This window comes from Phacochoerus africanus, chromosome 8, assembly GCF_016906955.1.
Source record: "Phacochoerus africanus isolate WHEZ1 chromosome 8, ROS_Pafr_v1, whole genome shotgun sequence".
Taxonomy (NCBI): Eukaryota; Metazoa; Chordata; class Mammalia; order Artiodactyla; family Suidae; genus Phacochoerus; species Phacochoerus africanus.
The window spans coordinates 81400555-81423508 of record NC_062551.1 but is presented as its reverse complement, the minus strand read 5'-3'; the positions used below and the strand labels follow the sequence as shown (position 1 = coordinate 81423508).

General features: G+C 53.5%; 1 protein-coding gene across 1 annotated transcript in view; it reads left to right on the top strand.

Annotated features, from left to right (window-relative positions):
• The window catches only part of MYOM3 (myomesin 3), a 54081-nt gene that overhangs the window by 7922 nt on the left and 23205 nt on the right, over positions 1-22954 (top strand). Inside the window, exons 6-20 of the mRNA XM_047792552.1 lie at positions 911-1006; positions 3620-3708; positions 5646-5690; positions 6166-6306; positions 7709-7870; positions 9544-9685; positions 10797-10996; positions 11684-11737; positions 12083-12210; positions 14190-14373; positions 17062-17236; positions 19878-19999; positions 20387-20574; positions 20774-20900; positions 22239-22417. Coding sequence (XP_047648508.1) covers positions 911-1006; positions 3620-3708; positions 5646-5690; positions 6166-6306; positions 7709-7870; positions 9544-9685; positions 10797-10996; positions 11684-11737; positions 12083-12210; positions 14190-14373; positions 17062-17236; positions 19878-19999; positions 20387-20574; positions 20774-20900; positions 22239-22417 — 2032 coding nt within the window. The remainder of the gene's footprint in view (positions 1-910; positions 1007-3619; positions 3709-5645; positions 5691-6165; positions 6307-7708; positions 7871-9543; positions 9686-10796; positions 10997-11683; positions 11738-12082; positions 12211-14189; positions 14374-17061; positions 17237-19877; positions 20000-20386; positions 20575-20773; positions 20901-22238; positions 22418-22954) is intronic.

Below are 22954 nucleotides of genomic sequence, written 5' to 3'. Positions count from 1 at the left end.
TGTTGATAAGTCTTGGTCGTGGTCACACGGCCACACCTAGCAGAGGGAGAGGCTGGGCAACAGGTGGATGTTGAGTGGCTCAGTGGTAAATTCTACACCTTCAGAATAAGAGAACAGCTATTGGAGAACAATGAACAGTTTCTGATGCAAATTCGCAAAGGCTTGTATTCAAAATCGGAACATAGGTATTCTTAGAGCTTCTTTGGGTGATTTTTACCAAAAACTAAGATCAAGAACCACTGACAAGGGGGGAGTTCCATTATGGCTCAGTGGTAAAGAACCTGACTAGTATCCATGAGGAGGTGGGTTCGATCCCTGGCCTCACTCAGTGGGTTAAGGATCTGGCATTACTGTGAGCAGCAGTGTAAGTCACAGACACAGGCCTGGATCCTACATTGCTGTGGCTGTGATGTAGGCCAGCAGCCACAGCTGTGATTCGACTCCTAGCCTGGGAACTTACACACATCATGGGTGTGGCCCTAAAAAAAAAAAAAAAAAAGAACCAATGACAAGGAGGTAGGGTGGGGGAACTTTCCTTGGAACCCCTTCAGAGAGGAAAGAAGACGGGCCTGGTTCTTGGGGTACTGCTGGTAGGGGAAGGAGCAGTTACCCCTAATTACTGGCTCCCTCTTCTTTGCCCCCCAAAAGGGAATGAAAGCTTGAGGATCTCTAGAATTCAGGATTTTACATATCTTATCCCATTTAATCATCACAACCACCCTATAAGGTCAGTGCAATTCTTACTCCCATTTCACAGATGAGGGAAACTGAGGTTGAGAGCAGTGAAAGTGCTGCCATGGGTCCCATAGGTAAGCAGCACAAAGCTGAGGTTGGAATCCAGGTCTGAGAGGCTCTGTACCCTTCCCACTGAGAACCGCACTCCCTGCCACAGACCGCTGTGTCTCCGCAGGTACAAAAACGACATACGAATTGATCCCCGCCTCTTTCCTGCTGGCAAGTACCGAATCACCAACAACTACGGGCTGCTGACACTGGAGATTAGAAGGTGAGCCCAGGAGCCCCACAGAGTGCCAGGCCCCCCCAGCCCAGCGCTCCGGAGACCAGAGCAGGAGTCCAAATGCTCCCTCGGAGCTGTTAAGCGTGTCAGCCTCATCTGCAGAAGTAGCTGGGGTGCTGCTTGCTAAAATACTGATTGGTGGAATGGACCCGCTTCTCAGCACCAAGCAGAGTCAGATTAAATAGGTCGGAGTGGGGCCCAGGAATTGGTATTTAACAGGTGCTTTGAAACACACGATGGGAAATTTGGACACAGAGGCTAGCAGCAAGGACCCTGGGAGAGAGAAAACACACACACACACACACACACACACACACACACACACACACACACACACGAGCAAGAGGAAGCAATCAGAAGGGAGAGCGTTAGGCCTTTCAGGAGATGGTGAGTCTCTTTTTTCCATCTCTTTTTAGAATTACAGTTGCTATGGAACATTGTGCCAATTTCTGCTGTACAGCAAAGTGACTCAGTCATTCATATACATACATTCTTTTTAAATTTTTATTTATTTAATTTGCTTTTTAGGGCCGAACACACGGCATTTGGAGTTTCCCAGGCTAGGGGTCAAATCGGAGCTACAGCTGCCGGCCTACACCACAGCCACGGCAACGCATGATCCAAACTGAGTCTGTGACCTATACCACAGCTCACGACAACACCAGATCCCCAATCCACTGTTTGAGGCCAGGGATCGAACCCACATCCTCATGGATACTAATTGGATACATTTCCACTGGGCCACAATGAGAACTCCTCTTTTTTTATATTATTTTCCATCATAGTTTATCCCAGGAGATTGGATATACAGTAGGACCTACTTACTTATCCATTCTAAATGTAATAATTTGCCTCTACTAACCCCAAACTCCCAGTCCATCGTACCCCGTTCCTCCCAACCTTGACAACCACAAGGCTATTCTTTATGTCCGTGAGCATGTTTCTACTTTGTATATAGTTTTATTTGTGCCATATTTTAGATTACACATATAAGTAATATCATATGGTATTTGTCTTTCCCTTTCTGACATATTTCACTTAGTATGATCATTTCTGATTGCCTCTATGCTGCCATGAATGTCACTCTCTCTTTCCTTTTTTATGGTTGCATAGTATTCCATTGTGTATGTGTACCACATCATTTTAACCCATTCATCTGTCAGTGGACATTTAGATTGTTTCCATGTCTTGGCTATTGTGAATAGTGCTGCAATGAATATGGGGGTACATATATCTTTTTGAATTTTAGTTTTGTCTGGATAGATGCCCAGGAGTGGGATTGCTAGATCAGGTGGTAGTTCTATTTTTAGTTTTCCAAGGAACCTCCATGCTGTTTTCCATAGTGGCTTTACCAATTTACATTCCCACCAGCAGCGTAGAAGGGTAATCTTTTCTCTACACCCTCTCTAGCGTTTGTTATGTGTAGACTTTTTGATGATGGCTTTTCTGGCCAGTGTGAGGTGGTACCTCACTTGCAGTTTGGATTTGCATTTCTCTAATAATTAGCAGTTTTGAGCATCTTTTCATGTGCCTGCAGGCCATGGGAGGTATGAGTCTTAAACATGGTTGGGAAGGAAGAGGCCTGCGTGGAGCTCTCCATCTGGATTCTTTCCAATACACCCAACCCTCCACCTCAACCAACTTGGCATCAGAGATACCAACACAAACATGACCTCCCTGACCAGACAATGTTACCAAGGGAGCTGGCCCGTGGGAGGGACAGACGGACCGGTGGGACTGGCCCTTGAAACAAGAGGGATTGCTGGGAGTTCCCTTCATGACTCAGAGGTTAATGAACCCAACTAGGATCCATGAGGATGCGGGTTTGATCCCTGGCCTCGCTCAGTGGGTTAAGGATCCAGCATTGCCATGAGCTGTGGTGTAGGTCGGCAGCTGCAGCTCTGATTCAACCCCTAGCCTGGGAACTTCCATATGCCTCAGGTGCAGCCTTAAAAAGCAAAAAAAAAGGGGGGGGGATTCCTACCTCGGGCAGCCAGGTGAGGAGGGGGGCAACAAGGGGCCCCCTGCTTCCTAAAGGGCCCAGATGTGCCACGTCCTATGATCTACCTCTTGGCCACAACGATGACCTGGGATGGAGCTGGCCCAAGCCTCCACTGGGAACAAGATGGTGGGGTTGGCCTGGCTGGTGGTGAGACCCAGGCCTGAGGTTGAGAGCGCCTGGGCATCTGGCCCAGGTCTGGTGCAGAGTGGCCGTGTTCCTTGGGCAACTCCGGCTCCAGAGGCCCTGCCTGGGAGAGGGCTTGTCACCTTGAAGCTGGGTTGACTTCCAGTTCGCTCTGTGACTCTGGACAAGTCACTTAAGCTCTCTGATGCTGCAGAAGCAGTAACAACAAGCATAATTCCACAGCCCTTTCACCTGAGGTGGCTTAAGTTGGTGCTATGTCCTGAGTTTTTCAGAGAAGGACCTGGAGGGGTGGAGAGGGACAGTGGCAGCCCAAGGACACCCAGCTTTCAGAGGCAGGCACTGACCTAGAGCCTAAGGGCCTTCCTGTTACTCCCCCACCCCCTACCTGCACACCGATACTTGAGTTCCCGTGCAGCCCAGTAGTTTCAGGGGGCGACTCCATCTCTCCTCTTCAGATGCACCGTTGAGGATGCAGCCACCTACACGGTGACGGTCAAGAATGCCTACGGCCAGGCCTCCTCCTTCGCCAAAGTCCTTGTCCGCAGTGAGTCCTCCCATCCCCCTGGACCTCACACAGCCAACTTCTCATGAGCAGCTGAGAACGTGGGTCTGCCATCAGATGCAGAGGGACCCCCCAGTCCAGGGGGATTCAGCCTGGGATCGGGTGACCAGGGCAGCCACGGAGATCCCCACTTCCCTGGGGCCCTCAAAGCCAGGGAGGGCCTCCGCTCTCAGACTGTACAACCTACACCCCTGTTCTGGGGACCCCCTCGTCCTTCAGGTTAGGTTAGATCCAAATCCAGCCAAGGCCTCAGAAAAGGCATCCTGGGAGTTCCCATTGTGGCTCAGCAATAATGAACCCAGTTAGTATCCATGAAGACTCAGGTTCAAGTCCTGGTGTTGCTCTGTGGGTTAAGGATCCGGCATTGCCATGAGCTGTAGTGTTGGTCCCAGACTCAGCTCAAATACCATGTTGCTGTGGCTGTGGTGTAGGCTGGCAGCTGTAGCTCTGCTTCAACTCCCAGCCTGGGAATTTCCATATGCTGTGGGCACGGCCCTAAAAAGCAAAAAACAAACAAACAAACAAACAAAAACACCAAAAAAAAAAAGGGCAGCCTGTCCACCAGGATTGCTCCGTGCAAGGGCTGAGTCCTACCAGCTCCCCTGCTGATCCTCACTGCCCCATTTGGCTTCCAGTCTATGTTTCATGGTTGGCTCAGGCCCTTCCTGGAGGTTCCCCAAGGGCATCTGAAATCCCAGCACAAAGCAGGGGAGACCCTCAGGAGTCAGCCAGACCCCAGGCCACCTGCTGGCCCTGCCGCTGACATGCGAGCCGGGGCATGGGCTCACCACCTCACTCCCCTGACTTCCCACCTGCACAGGGGGGACGTCTGCTACTGCCCTCAGACACTCCTGTGGATTAAATGAGGTGGTTTAGGTAAAGCTTGGCTGGAGCGGGCTCTTGGGGAAGAATAAGTCTCCCTCCCCGACCCCATGCCCAGGGGAGGGCCCAGCCCAGGGGGCCACACCTCTGAGCGAGCCCAGGAGAATGTGGGCTTTGCCCTCAGGCCCCAGAAAGAACACACACACACACACACACACACACCTGGCAGCGGTCAGGCTGGAATCCCGCTCTGCCCCCACCTCTCATCAAACCTCGTTAAGCTGTTGTTCACAGCCTCTCCACCCCTCTGCCCTGTTCCCCAAATAGCTCTTGGAGGCAGCTGTCCCCGCTGTCAGGTCAGGCTTTCTGCATGGAATCTGAGCTGTGCCTATTGGCAGTGCCCAGAGTCAAGTGCAAGGTCAGGGACCAGAGCCCTGCTTCCCTCTGTCTGCCCATCCTTCCCATCACCTCATCCCTCCCTCCGTCCAGGGACCAGTGTCAGGTCAGGGCTTCAGGCTGCTGGGGTGCTCGCTGGGTCTTTACGCCTCAGCTTCCTCATCTGTATGAGAGGATCTAACAACAACACCCATAGATGGGGCTGTTGTGAGGATTAAACGAGTTAATAAGCAGCACATGATAGGTGCTATGTGAACAAAGCCTTCTCGCTGTTCCCTGGCAATCTGCGTCCACACCACCTTGGATTTCACCCAAAGCCTCCGGAAGGCTCTCTTCTCACTGCCCCAGCTCCTCCAGAAATCCCAGTGTGACCAGGCTCCACCTCCAGGACTGTGTGGTCCTGGTAGTAGGTCTGGGTAAAGGAAGGAAGCCACCATTTATTGAGCACCGACGGTATGCCAGGCTCCAGCTGAGGGCTTTGTTTGTGTGAACTTGTGTATTCAGAACCCTCACCACCAAGTAGAAATCACTGTTCCCATTTCACTCATGAAGAAACTGAGGCACAGAGAATTTTCCCTGGGCCAAAGGGGAAGCCGCTACTAGATCAGGACTCGAACCCACACCCCAAGGCCATGCCTCCAAAATCTGGTAGGAACACGGGGTTGGAGCCTTCTCAAACTCCATTTGCTCTGGGTTTTCAGCTTACCTGGGGAAGGATGCTGGCTTCGATTCGGAGATCTTTAAAAGTAAGGAGGCTGGGGGAGGGGTGGGGCTTCAGGGAGGCGGGAGAGGAGGGAGTCTGGGACCCCTGATCAGGGTCCCCACAGCCCCCTTTACAATAGAGCCATCCATTGCCTGCAAAGGGATGTCCACTTGGGCTTTGCCTAGAAACTGTTAATACTTGTAGACTGGCTTCTGGGCACCCCAGAGCTGCCTCCACCTGCTCACCTGTCTTGCCACCAAAACTAAATGAGAAAAGGAAAAGCAAAAAAGACAAACGGATATTTGCTATTTCAACTCATCTGGTCCCACCTAGAAATTTCCCTTCCCCACCCCCAGGCCCCAGGAGCAGGCCCCTTTTCTCCTTAAGACCACCTGGAGAACTGCGACGCCTGGCCCAGAGGAGTAGGGACACCCCAGAAGGTCCTTTCTCCCATCTAGGCCCCAGGCTAGGCTGGTGGCCTCCGAAGGCTTCTGCCCTACATTTCTGTTCCCCCCCAGGACTGATGATGGGCCCCAGCGTGGAATTCACGTCGGTGCTGAAACCAGTCTTCGCCTGTGAGAAGGAATCCTTCTCCCTGTGCTGCCTGTTTTCAGAAGACGTGTTAGATGCAGAGCAGAACATCCAGTGGTTCCAAGATGGTGAGGACCCCCAGTCCCGCCCCCCAACCTGTCGAGGCAGAGGTGGAAGCCAGCGAGAGACTAGAGCCCAGCTCCTTCCCTAATCCTGGGACAGGTGGGCGGGGGAGGCCGGCGGGGGTGGGGGTGGGGGTGGGGGGTGGCGCTCGGCTGTGCCCCTCCCCCAACCAGCACAAGCTGAGCGATGGGTGCTGATGGAGCAGGGGGAAGCAGCGCTCAGTCGGGTGGGTTCAGATCAAGTCACCCTGCAAAGCGTCACCCCTGGTGCCAGGCCCTGTGCTGGGGCAGGGGTTGGCACAGACCTGCATGAGCTCAAGGGGCTCTGGGAGTGGGGAGGAAGCCAAAATACAATGGCAGCCGCTGCTTGTTGAGAGCCCGTGCTTGTTGATCCACCTCCGGGATCCCCATCAGCACCCTAGGGGGAAGTGAGGACATTGGAAGCCATAGGAACAACGACCAAGGCCGAGAGGCAGGTCACCTTGAGGAATGTCAGGGCAGATTGTGACAATTGCCTAGGGCTTTTCAGAGTCGAGGCTGTGGGGACAGGTAAAGAACTTCTATTCGTGAGCTGCAAGACCCCTGGGAGTCACAGGCCAGGGCTGGGGAAGCTGGTCAGCTAAGGCAGGAAGAGGTGGCCCAGCCAGGTAGGAGAAGGACTGCTGGACATCCTGCCTTATTTGTGACCAGGCCTGCAGCCAAAGGACAAGGAGCACAGCCCCACCTCACCCCCAGTGCCCCAAGCTTGATCCTAGGGAAGCTGCACCCAGCAGGGGCTGGGGAGGAGTGGGGAAGCCACGGGCCCGAAACAGGGTGAGGCCTAGACCCAGAGCCCCTTCACGAAGCCCCCCTCCCTCTCACTAAGGTCCCCCCTACTGAGTTCCCACTCTCCTCACTGACCCATCCCCCCTCTCCGACACCCCAACTCTCAGTGAGTCCCCCACCCCGTTCCTGGGCCCAAAGATCTTCCACAAGCCCCTACGCTCTTCGTTAAGCTCATAGTCTCCACTCACAAAGCCCCACCTTCTTCCTAGAGCCCCCAACCTCCCAAAGAGCCCCTGACCCCCACACAAGGCCCCCCATCTTTCCGGCTCCCACTTCCCCACAGAAGCTCCAACTCCTCACTGAGCCACTGAATCCTCATTTCTTGAACCCTCATTGCCTCATTGACCCCCAGCCCTGCCCCAACAACCCCCACCCAACTCTTCCAAGCTTTTTGCAGAGGAGAGTTCAAAGGCCACCTTGGCAGAATCCTGGAGGTCACCGCTCCCTCTCCAGCTCCCCAGCAGAGCCACACCAACCCCACCTCTGCCCACACCGCCCCCCCAGCATCACCAGGTTCCCAGATGAGGCCCCGACGCCCACACTCGCCCACACTCGAGTTTACACTGGACCCTTCCCTCTGCAGGGAGGCTACTGAGATCCTCCGGCCGCCGGCAGACACTCTACGGGGACCGTCAGGCGACCCTGAAGGTGTCCTGTGCCTACAAGGAGGACGAGGGGCTCTACACGATCCAGGTGCCATCACCCTTTGGGCCCCGCGAGCAGAGCGCCTACGTGTTTGTGAGAGGTGAGGGGGCTGGGGCGGGGGGCCCAGCTGAAGCCCTGAGACCAGGGCTCTGCCTGGACTGATTTGCTGTGGGATGTTCAGGCGAGTCCCCTGCCCTTTGGGGCCTCAGCTTCCCTGCTATAGCTCAGTGAGGGTGTTGGGGTAGAGGCTCCCTAAGAATCCCTGTGACATCCTATGACCCTCCAAAGGGACACAGCCTGAGAGTCTGACTCTGAGGGAGCTGGCAAGGAAGGACTGAGCCTGGGCGGGGATCATTCTAGGCCCTGGTTGATTTCTGCCTCCTGGCTTTGTCACTTCACTAGCTGGGTGACCTAGGGCAGCTGGCTTTTCCTCTGAACCCCTCTCCCTCTCACTAAGGGCCCCCCTACCGAGTTCCCACTCTCCTCACTGACCCTTCCCCCCTCACTGACACCCCAACTCTCTCAATGAGTCCCCCTTGAGACTCAGTTACCCCATCTGCAAAATGGAAGTTTACTCCAGAACTTAGAGATTAGGCCAGTTGTTCACGTGTGTGAATGGGCCCCTAAAAAATGGTACTCCCCCCCCCACCGCCGTTGCTGTTGTTTAAAAGAATGGAGGCTGGAATTCCCGTTGTGGTGCAGAAGAAACAAACCCAACCAGGAACCATGAGGTTGTGGGTTCGATCCCTGGCCTTGCTCAGTGGGTTAAGGATCTGGCATTGCCGTGAGCTGTGGTGTAGGTCACAGACACAGCTCAGATCCCACGTTGCTGTGGCTGTGGTGCAGGCTAACAGCTACAGCTCCAATTCAACCCCTCACCTGGGAACCTCCATATACCATGAGTGCAGCCCTAAAAAGAAAAAAAAAAAAAAAGAATGGAGGCTGTTATTCAGGTCTTGGCCCTCAAATGTGTATGTATTTATATTTATATGTATATATTTATATTTAATATATTTATAATATTCATAAATATTTATATTATGACTGATTCACTTTGCTGTAGACCTGAAACTAATACAGCGTTGTCAATCAACTACACTCTGATACAATTAAACTTAAAGAAAGCAAATGAAGAAATGAAGTCACAGATAATTTATTTACTGAGCAGAAGATTGCACGGCTAGGAAATGGCAATTCTGCATTCAATTCCATACTTTTCTAACTCCAAAGAACATATTAGCCTCTTTTACAAAATGACTCATTTCTTTTTTAAGTTGTCAACCTATAACCATTTTATTTATTTATTTATTTATTTTTGTCTTTTGAGGACCACACCGGCAGTATATGGAAGTTCCCAGACTAGGGGTCAAATCAGAGCTGCAGCTGCCAGCCTACGCCACAGCCACAGCAATGCCAGTTCCAAGCCGCATCTGCGACCTACACCACAGCTCAGGGCAACATTGGATCTTAACCCACTGAGCGAGACCAGGGATCAAACCACATCCTCATGGATACTAGTCGGGTTTGTTACCACTGAGCCACAATGGGAACTCCCCCATAGCCATTCTAATAAACCAAACAGATGAAGAGAAGAAAAAATAAACAATGAAGAGGCGGTCATTCAGGTCCTGGTCCTCAAGATCGAAGCTGAGCCCCCCGGAGGGTTAATGAGAAGAGGATGATGGGTGGGAACAGGAGGGGGTCGGTTGCCAAGCAGGTGTGAACCTGAACTGCCTCCCCTACTCTCTTCCCGCCCCCTACCCTGGGTTTCAGATGCTGCAGCCGAGAAGCCAGGCGCCCCAGGCTCCCCCCTGAATGTCCAATGCCTGAATGTGAACAGAGACTGCCTCATCCTGACCTGGACCCCACCCAGCGACACCCGGGGCAACCCCATCACCGGCTACTCCATTGAGCTGTGAGTGGCAGAGCCCCTGGGGGTAGATGGCTCTTGGAGGATGAGAGTGGGGGCCAGAGGATAAAGGGCCCCCATGCCTCTCCTCAGAACAGGATAGGAGGCAGACCTGCTGTGTTATTTAGGGGCCACAGAGGGGTGTCCACTGATACCTGCGACTCTGCCTCTGGGGTCAGCCGCTGCCCTCTGGACCCTTTACACCACAAGCTGACTCTGGGAGGGGCAACCAGTGCTTGAAACCTGAGCACATGTGCGTGTGCTGGCTACTTTCCTCCCTGAGTGACAGAGATGGCGTAGCTCTGACCCCGGAGGGAGGGAATAAGCCAGGAAAAAGGAGGGTCTGGGGCATCCCGCCTCCTGCACTCGCTGCCCGCTCTGAGGCCTCCCTGGAGGTATCACCTCATCCAGCCACTGACGGGGTTCAAAGACTGTACACCTGGAGCTGCATGCCTTACCTCACTGAATCCTTACGACAGTGCCTATCTAAGAGGGAAGGGGGCTCTTTTGTGCCCATTCTACAGATGAGGAAACTGAGGTATGCACCCAAAGTCATGGATGCAGGATTTGGACCCACATGTGGCCACTGCCCCATCCAATCAGTACTGTGCTGGGGTACCGCCTGAGGACAGAGGTACCCAAAGGGCACAGAGAGCCCTGGCTCTGAGGGTCACTCCAGAGCGCACAGCGGCAGGGAGTGGGCAGCCCTCTGGGGAATGCTAACTACCATTTATGAGCAGTGTGACCTCAGGCCAAGTACCATCTCACTCTCTGAATGCAAATGTCATTGGTAGAAGGAAGAAAATCATGGCTAATGACAAGGATGTCAGGATTAAAGGAGATTGATGGATGTGAAGGGCATGGCACAGCTCCAGGCACAAGGAAAGCTCCATGAGAGCCACTGGCTATTCTGATTAGCATCGTGGTTGGTGGAGGATGGTGACAAGGCCTCCTGGAGGCCCAAGGTCAGAGCCAGGCTTTTTAATGGAGACCAGGACTTCAACAGGCCAGCATGAGCTGAGCGGGCAGCCCGGGCTGGGGAATGGCCTGGCAGAGGCTCAGACTGGGAAGATGGGAGTCATGGGCAGGAGCTGAAGCCAAGGCTTCTCTCCCGCAGGTGCCAGGGTGAGTCTGAGCAATGGGTGCCCTGCCACCAGGCCCCCGGTGGGACCTGTCGGTGCCCAATCCAAGGCCTCATCGAAGGCCAGAGCTATCGGTTCCGGGTGAGAGCCATCAGCAAAGCGGGCAGCAGCGTCCCCTCCAAGGCTTCAGAACCTGTCATCATGGGTGACCGTGAGGAAGCCCTGAGGAAGACAGGTGGGTCCAGAGGCCTCAAAGGGGCATTCCAGGGCATCAATCAGGGCACACTCGGGACTACCTCACACAGGAGACAGGAGGCACAGCCCCCATTCCAAGCCCTGTTCCAAGAGGGGAGATACAGCCCAACCCTCAAGAACCCCTAGTCTGATGGAGGAGGCAGAGCCTTGGGAAACCCTAGTCCGATGGAGGAGGCAGTGCTGCCCTTAGCAACCCGTAGCCTGATGCGGAAGGTACAGCTCATCTGATGGAAGAAGCACAAACCTGTCCACACAAGATGCTAATCTGGGGTGAAACCACAGCGCCTTCTTTGGATGCCCTTAATCTGAAGGAGGAGAGCCGCCCTGCCCCAGGAGCGCCAAGCCCAGGGTGCAGGGGGGGAGCAGAGCCCTCTCAGCCCTGAGGGAGGCATCAGCTGACTTGGGTTTGCTGTGCCCTGGGGCTCCAACTCCATCACCTCTCTGGCCCCTTTGTCCCAAGAGGACAGAGCATCTCTGGGGTCTGAGAGCAACAGCGTAACCCTCTAGGCCTCTGAGCATGTCGGGGCCCAAATGGACTGGCCTGAGGACACACAGTGAGGGGCCAGAATTCAAGGACCAGGAGCGGGGGAGCATCGGCACCCAGAGCAAGGCAGGCCCTGTCCTGCACCCCTACTGCTCCCCCAACGTGCTCCCTTCTCCACCCTAGAGATCCCCTTTGACCTGGGAAAAACCATCACGGTCAGCACAGATGATTTCGAAGGTACGTATGAACCTCCTGACACTTGGCTTCAAGCCCCCTGTCCCCTTTGTGGTTCTGGAAGCCTTGGGAACAAAGTGGCCAAGAGGCAGAAGCTGTCCGTGTGTGGGGTGTGGGGAGGGAGGCCAGGCTCGCTCGTGGGTGGCGCGCCCCTCGTGGAGGAGGTAGATGCTGGAGAAGGTCCCCGGCAGGACTTGGGGAGACTTGGGTTCCAGCCCTGGCTCTGCCCGGCCTCGCTAGGTGAATGGAGCGAGTTCCCATCCTGCTCTGGACCCCAGTTCCCTCCTCCTTAGAGTGAGGGGCTGAGGTTTGGGGTCTCTGACGGCCCCTGGATGACTCTGATTCCAGACGCGGTGACCATCCCCTCACCTCCCACCGACGTCCACGCCAGCGAGATCCGTGATGCCTATGTGGTTCTGGCCTGGGAGGAGCCGAGGCCCCGGGGCAGAGCCCCGCTGACCTACTTCCTGGAGAAGGTACGGAGACCCCAAGGGCCCCAACCCCAGGTCGGCCTGAGAAATGGACATGCTGCGGGGCCAGGATGTGGGGGGGATCGGGGAGGCCGTGGGAGACCCCAGCAGTGTCCCCTGAGGAGGTCTTCAGAGAAGAGAAGAGCATTCGTGCCTGGAAGATCCTGAGCATAGCCCTGCACAGAGGCAGGGGGGTGGATTAAATGACCTTTTGAGATTCCCTTCAGCCCCAAGAGGCCAATTACTAATGGCAATTCCTGAAGCTGTTCATGGAAATACAGAAAATTAAGAGATATAGGCGAGGAGTTCCCATTGCGGTGCAATGGAAACGAATCCACCTAGTAACCATGAGGACGCGGGTTCGATCCCTGGCCTCACTCAGCAGGTTAAGGATCCAGTGTTGCCATAAGCTGTGGTGTAAGTCACAGACAGGCTCAGATCTGGCCTAGCTGCGCCTGAGGTGTAGGCCAGCAGCTGCAGCTCCGATTCAACCTCTAGTCTAGGAATCTCCATATGCCGCAGGTGTGGCCATAAAAACAAAAAAATAAAAATTAAAAAAAAATTTTAAAAGAAAGACAGAGACAGTAACAATACTAAGAGCCACCATCTCCTGGGTACACCCCCACCCCAACATCTGGTCACACATTAGATAAAACACCTCTCCTTGGCCAGGACCACGGTGGGAGGGAAGCTAGGCTGGTGCCCACCAGCCTGGGTCATTGACTAGCAGCACTTACAGGGCACTGGGAGGGGCAGGGGGGTGGGTGTTGGCACCAGGAGGCGGGAGTAGCGTGGATTCATTGTGGATTCACTAAACTTATACTATCCACCTGCCATGTGCCCGGCCCCGTGCTGCACCCAGTAAGTAATGGGAAGGTGAACCTTTCACTGGGACTAGAGCGGGGGCAGGAGTCTGAAGAGGGGACAGTGCGTGTCAAGTGGGCTTCACAGTAGAGGGGAGGCAGAGTGGAAAACAGCACGGTGTTAAGATCCATTCCAATCCTGAGTTGTGCTGTGTGAGCTGCTTTGCTAAGTTCTCTGAGCCTCAGTTTCCTCCACAGGGAGGTGCTCCCCTATGAGGATGAAAAAAGATGCAGCACACAGCCCGGGCCAGCCGCCTAGACTGTAAACCCTGGCCTCCGATCGCCCTAAAGGCAGAGGCCAGGTTTGCCTTCCCATTACTTGCTGGATCCAGTACGGTCCCAGGCACATAGCAGGTGCATAGTACAGGTTTCGTGAATCCACAAATAAGAAAGTTCCAGGGAGAAAGAAAAAAGAAAAAAAAAAGTTCCAGGGAGGAGTCTTGGCTCTTGTGATCCAAATGGGCCTCCATACACCTTTACAGGTGATCCTATTTCTCCGACGTAGAAAAGCTGTGCATAACTGAGGGTTTGTTTTGGGGTCAGACTGCCTGGGTTCTAATCTTGTCTCTGCTCCTCAGTAGCTGTGTGACTTTTTGCAAGATATTTAATCTCTCTGGGCCTCAGTATCTTCTTGCATAAAAGAGGCATAATCATTGTACATCTTATAGGGCTGATGTGAGGATCAAATTGACTGAAGCACATCAAGACTTAGAACGGAACTTGGCACACAGGGTGGCAGGGAGTAAGCCATGGGGTGGTACCATGAGAGGGATAAGCCATGGTTGGATTCTGGATAAACTCGAAGGTAGAGTCAACTGGGTTTGCCGGTGGAGCATATTTGAGGGGCAGGAAATGAGAGAAAGGTCCCAGGGCGGCTCCCAGGGCTTTGGCCTGAGCAGCTGCAAGGATGGGTGCTGCTAACTCGATGTGGGTGGCCCTGGCCTGGGGGCAAGGTCCAGGGTCAGTTCTGGACATGTTGACCATGAGGTGCTCAGTGGGCATCCGTCACGGCGACAGGTGGAGCCAGAACTCAGGGGCTGAGGGGCCCCCTGGGCCAGGGATAGAAGTTACCAAGGGGAAGACAAGCACTTCACCAACATGCGTTTCTCTCTTGTGTCACAGTCAGTCATAGGTAGTGGCACCTGGGAGGCCATCAGCTCAGAAACTCCTGTGAAATCCCGGAGATTCGCCCTTTTGGATCTGGAGAAAGGGAAGTCATATGTCTTCAGGGTGCGAGCAGTAAACCAGTACGGCATGAGCGATCCCTCGGAGCCCAGCGAGCCCATCGCCTTGAAGGGGAAGCCAGGTACCTGTGTGATGCAGGAGATGAGGCCAGGCCAGGCCAGGCTGTCACAGCCAGAATTCAGGAGCCCACCGCTGCAGGGTGGGCTCCTGGGCAGAGCCCTGCCCAGTCCTCTGTCCCCGACCACGTCTACCTATCATGAAGCTAAAAAGCAACATGATCTCAGGCCTGCAAAGTTTTAGAACATCAGGAATTACATTTCTGGAGGCCCCTGTAGCTCAGCAGGTTAAGGATCCGGTGTCATCACCACTGTGGCTGGGGTCGCTGCTGTGATGCAGGTTCAGTCCTTGGCCCGGCAACTTCCTCATGCTGCAGGCACGGCCAAAAAAATAAACAAAATAAAGGAATTATATTTCACTGGGTGGGAGGCTCTAGGAAGTACAGGCATTTTTTTCTAGATGAGCAATTCACAGGCTGCAGAAGCCAGCTGGGTCCAGCGGAGGAGGCGAGTGTGATCAAGCGGTCCCTCAGTTCTAAAGGGCTCCAACCAGAGCCTGATCCTCGCACTCAGCCAGGACTGAGCCCCTGAGCCGGCCTCCCGCCCTCTCCCTGGGGGGGGGGGGGGCTGGAGCTCTTCCACTCTGAGCGCTGCCTCGCCAGGCGGGACCCCTCTCCTCTGCAGCACCTCGTGGGTCTGGGCAGCTCATTTCCAAGCAGCTGACCTTCTCCTCCTCCCCCACCAAAGCCGCTGCTCCGAAGGCCTGGTTACTGCCCCCACCCCAGGCCCCTTCCCGCATCTCCCAGCGGCAGGTCCAGCCTGGTCCTGACTCCCCAGGGCTCCCTCTCTCCTCTGAGGCCTCTGGATTCTGGGGGGTCTTCCCTTTTTGATCAGATCAGATCAGACTAGAAAGTTCCCTGCCATGGCCATCACCAACTTGTCCTTTAAGGAACACAGCTGCAGCTGTGCCCGTCTGAGAAGAGCCTGATAAGCTGCAGGGCCCATCTGGGTAAAATTTAAAATCCTAGATTTACACTGCTACGATAACATAGAAAAAAGAAAAAAATATATATGTGTGTGTGTGTGTGTACACATATATATTCATAGTTGGGATAAGTAGGTTGGTGGACTAGTGAACTTTAATTCGGGTCTGGTTAACATTTAGGCTTGATTCAGGGGCCTGGCCAGTGCGTGGTTTGTGATTGGATGTGGGCAGTCTCTGGACCACGAGGCACACTGAGGGCAAGGTTCTGGTACAGTTCAGAAAAGGAAGGGTGAGGAAAAGAGAGGAGGGCAAGGGAGGAAAAAAGAAAAGGCATTTATTTGTATTATAAAAGTTATTATACAAAAATGGGAAAAAAGAAAAGCAAGAGAGAGATAGGGAGGAAGGGGGGAGGGAGGGGGGAGGGAGGGAAGAGAACACCCCCACCCCCAGGATTCCACTGCCCAGGGTAACACTATGAGCATCTAGGTGCCTGGTCTGGTGTTTTGACCACCTGCAAACCAAAGCATCTTTGGGAAAGTCCAATCAAACCACAGGTAGACCTTTGCATTCTACCTTCAAAATTGACATTATAGCGTGAACATATCATCAGGTCTTGAAATCCTCCTTGAAACCCTGATTTTAGTGCTGAGGGCCACTCCATGCCCTCAGCTTAAGTTCTTGCCTGTGGGTTGAATCAGGTCTCTCCGACACATGGGGTCCCAGAGTGGCTTCCTTCCAGCCTCTCCCCTCTGCCAAGCCTTCCTCTACTACTGCACTGCCTCCAACTGTGAGTGGATATGGGCAGTCTCTGGACCACAAGGACCTTCCTGAGCCCAGGACCCCAAGTCCATTTCTCAGTACTTCCCCTGGGCCAAGCCCAGAGCCTGGCTCAGAGTAGGCCTTCGATAAATACTGGATTTATGTTGGATGGTTGCTGAGTTTAGCCTTTGCCTGTTGACTCTGAGGCACCACCAGAACCCAAGGAGAGGTGTCCAGGAGAAAATGGAAGATGAAGCTCTAGAATTTAGGAGAGAGAGCAGGGCTGGAGGAAAAGCCTAGGGAGTCACCTGCGGAGGGGTGAGGGCTAAAGGATGGAAATAGGTGGACCCTCGAGACAAGAGGAGAGCAGAAAAATGGAGCAAGTCAAAGAATGGAAGCTTAACGTAGTCCCACATTTGGGGCCAAAAGAAAGATGGGGAGCCACTAAAAGATGTGTAGGGAATATGAGAAGTAAAAAAAGAACTAGGAAGATCCTATACCTGCCGTCCATCCATTCACCCATCCATCCACCTATCCATCCATTAGTCCATTGATCCATTCATTTATCTGTCCGTCCATCTATCCATCCATTCTACATCCAGATCTGTCCATCCAACAAATCATGGCAGCCTCTACCTCAAAGAGCATAGTCTTGGGGGGGGCCTTGAAAGTTAGTTTCAAATAAAAAGGGATGAAATTTCCTAGAAATTAAAAATAAAGGCTGAGGAAAATTGTCAGATTTGATGACTTTGGGGGGGGGGGATTGTAAGGATTAATGAACCGGGATTTAGAGAGGAAGCAGAGAAAAAGGGGAGAGGACTAGCAGAATGCAAGAATTGGGAGCACACCTCTGGGACCAGGGAAGAGCTGCCCGCAGCCCAGGGCATGTCTGGAATGCACTGCCCCACACACACACACTGCTGTGGGAGCTCTTCCCTGCCTCTCCTAACCACCCACCCTGGGTCATGTAACTCAGTATCTTCACTCAGCCCACATTTTTGTCTTTTAGCCACTCTCCCTCCTCCAGCTCAAGTTCAAGCTTTCCGAGACACACAGACCTCTGTCTCCCTGACCTGGGAGCCCGTGAAAGACAGCGCAGAGCTTCTGGGTTATTACATCTACTCCCGGGCGGCAGGATCATCCGAGTGGCAAACAGTTAACAACAAACCCATCCAGGGCAACAAGTGAGTTTGCTTCCCCCCTTCCATGTACCCCTTCCTGTACCCCAAGAGGCGGGGCCGTAATAATAATGAAGCCTATCTTTCACAATTCTTGAGCATGGGGCTCTTCAAAGCTCTTTTCTTATATTAGGTCATTTAGTTCTAGCAGAAATTCTATGAACTTAGGATGGTTTTTGGGTTTTGTTTGTTTGTTTTTTCTTTTTTTCTTTTTTTTTTTTTGGTCTTTTTAGGGCCAAAAGCATATGGAAGTGCCCAAACTAGGGGTCAAATAGGAGCTATAGTCACTGGTCCATGCCATAGCCACAGCAACACCAGATCCAAGTCGCGTCTGCAACCTACACCACAGCTCACTGCAACGCCAGATCTTTAACCCACTGAGAAAGACCAGGGATTGAACATGCTTCCTCATGGATACTAGCTGGGTTCGTTACCACTGAGCCACAGTGGGACCTCCAGGGTGATTATTTTTATTACCATGGTACAGATAAGGAAACAGAGGCACAGAATGGTTAGGTAGCTTGCCAAATCCTCCTTAGCTAGGAGGTGGAGGAGCCAGGACGGGTCCCAGATGGCCTCTTTAGCCAGCCCTTGCTCAGGGAGTGCTGTTTGCAGGCAGCGGTGACTGGCTAGGTCTGGTCCCTCCAAGAGCTTAGAGACAGAAGGAGGCAGAAGGTACAGGCAGGGAGGCTCAGGCTCCACACCCACCACCTTTCACTCGCCTGCTGCGCCTGCATAGAGACTCGCTCTGTCTGAGCCTCAGCTCCCACCCCTGAGCACCTGCCTTTCCAACTCCCCTCCCTTCTGGGGCTCTGCCCTCACTCGGGGGCCCTAGTCCTTGCAGGCAGGAGCCTCAAGGCTCTGGGCTCATGACTTTTCTCACGTTTGAGGTTCTGTGGGGTCAGGGGCTCGGGTAGGAACACCCCTCCTCTCTTTCCATCAGATGACTGCCCTGGCCCTGACCATACCTGTGGGCTCCTCTCACCCTGGACTGTGAGCCCCAAGTCCATCTTACCCAGAAAAGGGGACAGGACCTTGTGCCCCTCTGGCACACAGTGCCTCAAGGTCATTCATGCCTTGTCACTGCCAAAGGTCTCCAGTTGCAGAGTGATCAGGTTTTGGGCAAAGGAGCTCAGAGTCCAGGTTATCCCAACAACAACAACCACAATGAGTCAAATCTGCCCTGACTTGCCTTCAGATGTGCTTCCTGGAGGGCAGGGGTTGAGGGAGAGTCACATGAAGAGTGAGGTATGTCTGAAGAACGCATCCCACGTGGGGCGTGGCGTGGCATGGTCCCCTGCTCTGTCCAGAGGACGTGTCAGCTGTGTGCATGTCATTGGTCACATGTGGCAGGGCTGGAAAGAGGCTGAATACTGCTGCCCAGGAGTGTGGGCTGGGTCCATGGCATAGAGGGAGCTCAGCCACGCAGTGGGGTCTGGTTCACAATGATAACGAGCTCCACAGACCCTGGATCACAGGAGATGCTCAAAAGAGACCTGAATGAACAAATAAATGAATGAATGATGAATGGGTAGGCACTAGGTTCAGGAGAGCTGGGCTGCGCTCCGGGCTGGGGTCTTAGTTGGCCGTGGGCTCTGGGCTCACCTTATTCCTTCTAGGGCAGCCCTTCCCTATCTGTCAAATGAAGGCACGAGACAGTTTGATCCATAAGGGCCCCTCCAGCATTTCACAGTTCAACTCCTCAGGGTCAATTGGCCAAGAGAAACTCCCTGTAGCTTTTGCTCCAGGAAAATGTTGATGAGTGAAAAGGGGGGAAACGAGTTCACAATTGGGTGTTATCAAGAGGGACAGGATTGGAGTTCCCTGGTGGCACAACAAGTTGAGGATGTCCATTGTCACTGCTGTGCCTTGGGTCACTGTTGTGGTTATGGGTTTGATCCCTGGCCCGGGAACTTCCACATGTGCAGCAGGAAAAAAATAAAATAAAATGCTATTAAAGAAGGGACATTTTTCTCTTTATGTCTCTGGCTGACAGTTCTCTTTGAGGGTCTTTTAAAAGACTCTGTGTTTTAGGCGTTCCCATCATGGCTCAGTGGTAATGAGGCTCCCTGGCTCCACTCAGTAGGTTAAGGGGCTGACATTGCCGTGAGCTGTGGTGTAGGTCACAGACACAGCTTGGATCCCATGTTGCTGTGGCTGGGGTGCAGGCCGGCGGCTGTGGCTCTGTTTCAAACTCTAGCCTGGGAACTTCCATATGCCGTGGGTGTGGCCCTAAAAAGACAAAAAAAAATTTTTAATAAATAAATAAGAAATAAAAACTCTGTGTTTTAGACTCACAACATCTATGAAGATAAGAAGGGCCACTTGTTGTGTTTCCAGAACGAGGCCCATAGCCAGGCTGCTCAGTTCAGGGGTTGGCTACCTGGAGCTTCAATGTGTACCTTTCCCAGCATATTTGCATTTTAATAATGGGCTCTAGAAGCCACACCCTTTAAAAAACCTCATCCTCCGGAGTGGAGGCATCACTTTGATAGCAGGGGCTGGGTCTTTAGGTAAGAAAATGGCCCAGGGATTTCAAATCCTACCACGCTGGTGGCCGCTTATCCCCACAAGGTTGTTCGAGAAAGTTCAGAAAATGTCTCTGAGCTGTTTGGCCATCCCTGATGGCTGCATGTTTCTCTCAAAGGTTTACAGTTCCCGGGCTGAGGACAGGGAAGGAGTATGAGTTTTGTATCCGGTCGGTGAGCGAGGCTGGAGTGGGTGAGAGCTCAGCCCCCACCGAACCCATCAGGGTCAAGCAGGCTCTGGGTGAGTCCAAGGGGCAGGTGCAACCTGTAAGCCTCTGGGGGCAGCGGTGGGCTGCGCAGAGAGTCGGGGGCTTATAAACCACCACTTGGAGGGTCCAGTCCCAGAGGCCATGAGACAGAAGCCTTCTGGTGGCATCTGGCTCTGACCCTGACCACGCCTTCCTTTGGGGAGGAAGTAACAATGGCAGGGGGTGAAGTCTGACCAGCTCAGAGGCCCAGGTGCCCACCATAAAGCAGAGTCAGGGTTACCAGTGGAGGCTACCAAGTTAGCGCCCCTGGAGCAGGGTGGGTACCCACTGGGGGCTCCATTGCCTCCCTCAAGCCCCCCCCCTGCCCGGTCTGGCCACCCCTGGGGAGCAGTGGCTCTCACCTCCTTGCCTCCCCATAGCTACACCCTCCGCTCCATATGATTTCATCCTCCTGAACTGTGGGAAAAATGATATGGTCATTGGATGGAAACCCCCCAAGCGTCGTGGAGGTTGCAAGATCCTGGGCTACTTCCTGGACCAGCACGACTCGGAGGAGCTGGACTGGCACGCCATCAACCAGCAGCCAGTCCCCACCCAGTTTTGCAAGGTAAGGCTGGAATGTGGCCACTGGCCTGGTGGAGACCAGAGGTCATGGCGGGAGGTGCCGAGGCTGAGAGAGGCCTCAGGTTCCCTTGCCTAGATAATCCAGCTCATTGTCCAGGGCTGACCAATCTTGTTTAAAGCCCCATGGACCTCCTGCTGTGAACCTGGGGTGAGGGGTTCACAGTGTGTTTCTGCTCTTCAAGGTCAGCAGCCTTCAAGAAGGCCACTTCTATGAGTTCCGTGCCCGGGCAGCAAACTTGGCAGGTGTTGGCGAGCTATCAGCACCCAGCAGCCTGTTTGAGTGCAAAGAATGGACGATGCCCCAGCCAGGTGAGCGGCCGGGAGGGGCTGAGGCCCAACACCTGCCCCTTCCCTCCCTCCCCAATACGAACCAATGAAGTGAACACTGGGCTTGCAGTGTAGTCAGGCTTGTTCTATTGGTCCCAAACCCCAGACCCCTGGCCGCTTTCACCAGCTGGCCCTGTAATCCCTGGCACAGACAGCCTTAGGCCTGAGAAGTCGGGAGCCCTGACCTTGGTCATGGACTGGCCCTGTATCCGCATCCGAATTATCCTCTAGCTCAACACACCACCTGAGCTCTGCTTCTCTCCACAGACCATCCTCAAACCCCAAAGGCACACAAGTGACCAACTCATCCCAGTTTACTTGGGACTTTCCTTGAATTACCACTGAGAGTCCTGAGTCCCAGTCCTGGACAAACAGGACGGGTTGGTCACCCTACACGCCATACCCACAGCCCCATTAGTTTTCTTACAAACTAGCCCTTCGCCTCCCCCTTAGGAAGGAAGGACCACCACCATCCATCATCCTGTCCAGCTCAGGTGTTTCCTGCACAAAACCTTTACCTGAATGGCAGAGAATTGCTATATATGGTGCTTGACTTAACAGCACTTACAAACAACTGAGATTTATTGGGTACTTACTGTGTATTGACACTGCCATAAATCAGAACCATTATTATCCTCATTGTACAGATGAAGAAACAGGGGCATAGAGGCTAAGTAACTTGCTCAGAGTCCTCACAGCCTGAAAGGGTGGAGCTGGGACATGAACCCTGTGATGTGACTCGAGGTCACATCCTGACCCCTGCATTAAACACTGAAATGGCCAAGAGATTAGAAGGATGAGTGTGTCTGGGGAGGATCAAAGATGTTTCTGCGAGGAAGAGATGCTGTGCACGCTTTGAAGAATTAACTCAATTTTTTTTTTTGTCTTTTTGCCTTTCCCAGGGCCACTCCCGAGGCATACGGGGGTTCCCAGGCTAGGGGTCGAATCGGAGCTGTAGACCCCGGCCTACACCAGAGCCACAGCAACACGGGATCCAAGCCGCATCTGCCACCTACACCACACACAGCTCACGGCAACGCCAGATCCTTAGCCCATTGAGCAAAGCCAGGGATCGAACCTGCAACCTCATGGTTCCTTCTCAGGTTTGTTAACCACAGAGTCATGACAGGAACTCCAAATCAACTCGATTTTAGGCCCAGACCAAGCTTTGTCATGAAGCCAAACTAGCCAGGTCCCCTCCCTGCCCAGAGCAGGCACTTCCAGGCCTGGTTGGGACTGAAAGATTGACAAGCTTGCCGACTTGTCACCCGGCTCGCTGCCTGAGCTGCCCACCTCCTTCTCTACCCCATCTTCCCACAGGCCCCCCCTATGATGTGCAGGTGCTTGAGGTGCGGGCCACCTCCTTGATGCTGAAGTGGGAGCCCCCGCTGTACAAAGGGGCTGGACCGGTCACAGGCTACCTCGTCAGTTTCCAGGAGGAAGGCTCGGAGCAGTGGAAGCAAGTCACTCCACACCCCATCTCTGGCACCCACCTGAGGGTGAGTCCCTTCCCCTTCCTCCTCTGACTCGCCCTAAGCCTTCCCTGCCCCAGGATGTGGCAGGACGACAGAACATCCAAGCTGGAACGACCCCGAGAGATCACTGCCCTCACGTAATGGCAGCAGAGGACCAGAAAGGGAGAGTGGCTTAGCCAGGGTCACACAGCAAGTTGTAGTAGGTCTGGCTGGCTGGGGGTCTTAACCTGCTCTGTGCTGGACAGACGCCTCCCTAAAAATCACTTATAATCAGCAAGGCAGATCGGCGTTTAGATAAGCACATCCCTTGAGCTAGGAATTCTGCTTCCAGGATCCAACTGTAGAAAAATAATGAGTCGGGTGTGCAAAGACCTAAGAGAGTGAAGCTCATGGTAACATTGTTGACAAAGGCAAAAGCTAGAAACAACTGAAATGCCCATCGATGGGGGGGTTGCTTAAATAAATCATAGTGTAGCCTTAGTGTGGACTCGGTGCTAGGTGACATAAAGACCATGGTCATTTAAGGAGTGGCAATAGTGCAAAGAATGAGATAGAGCCACA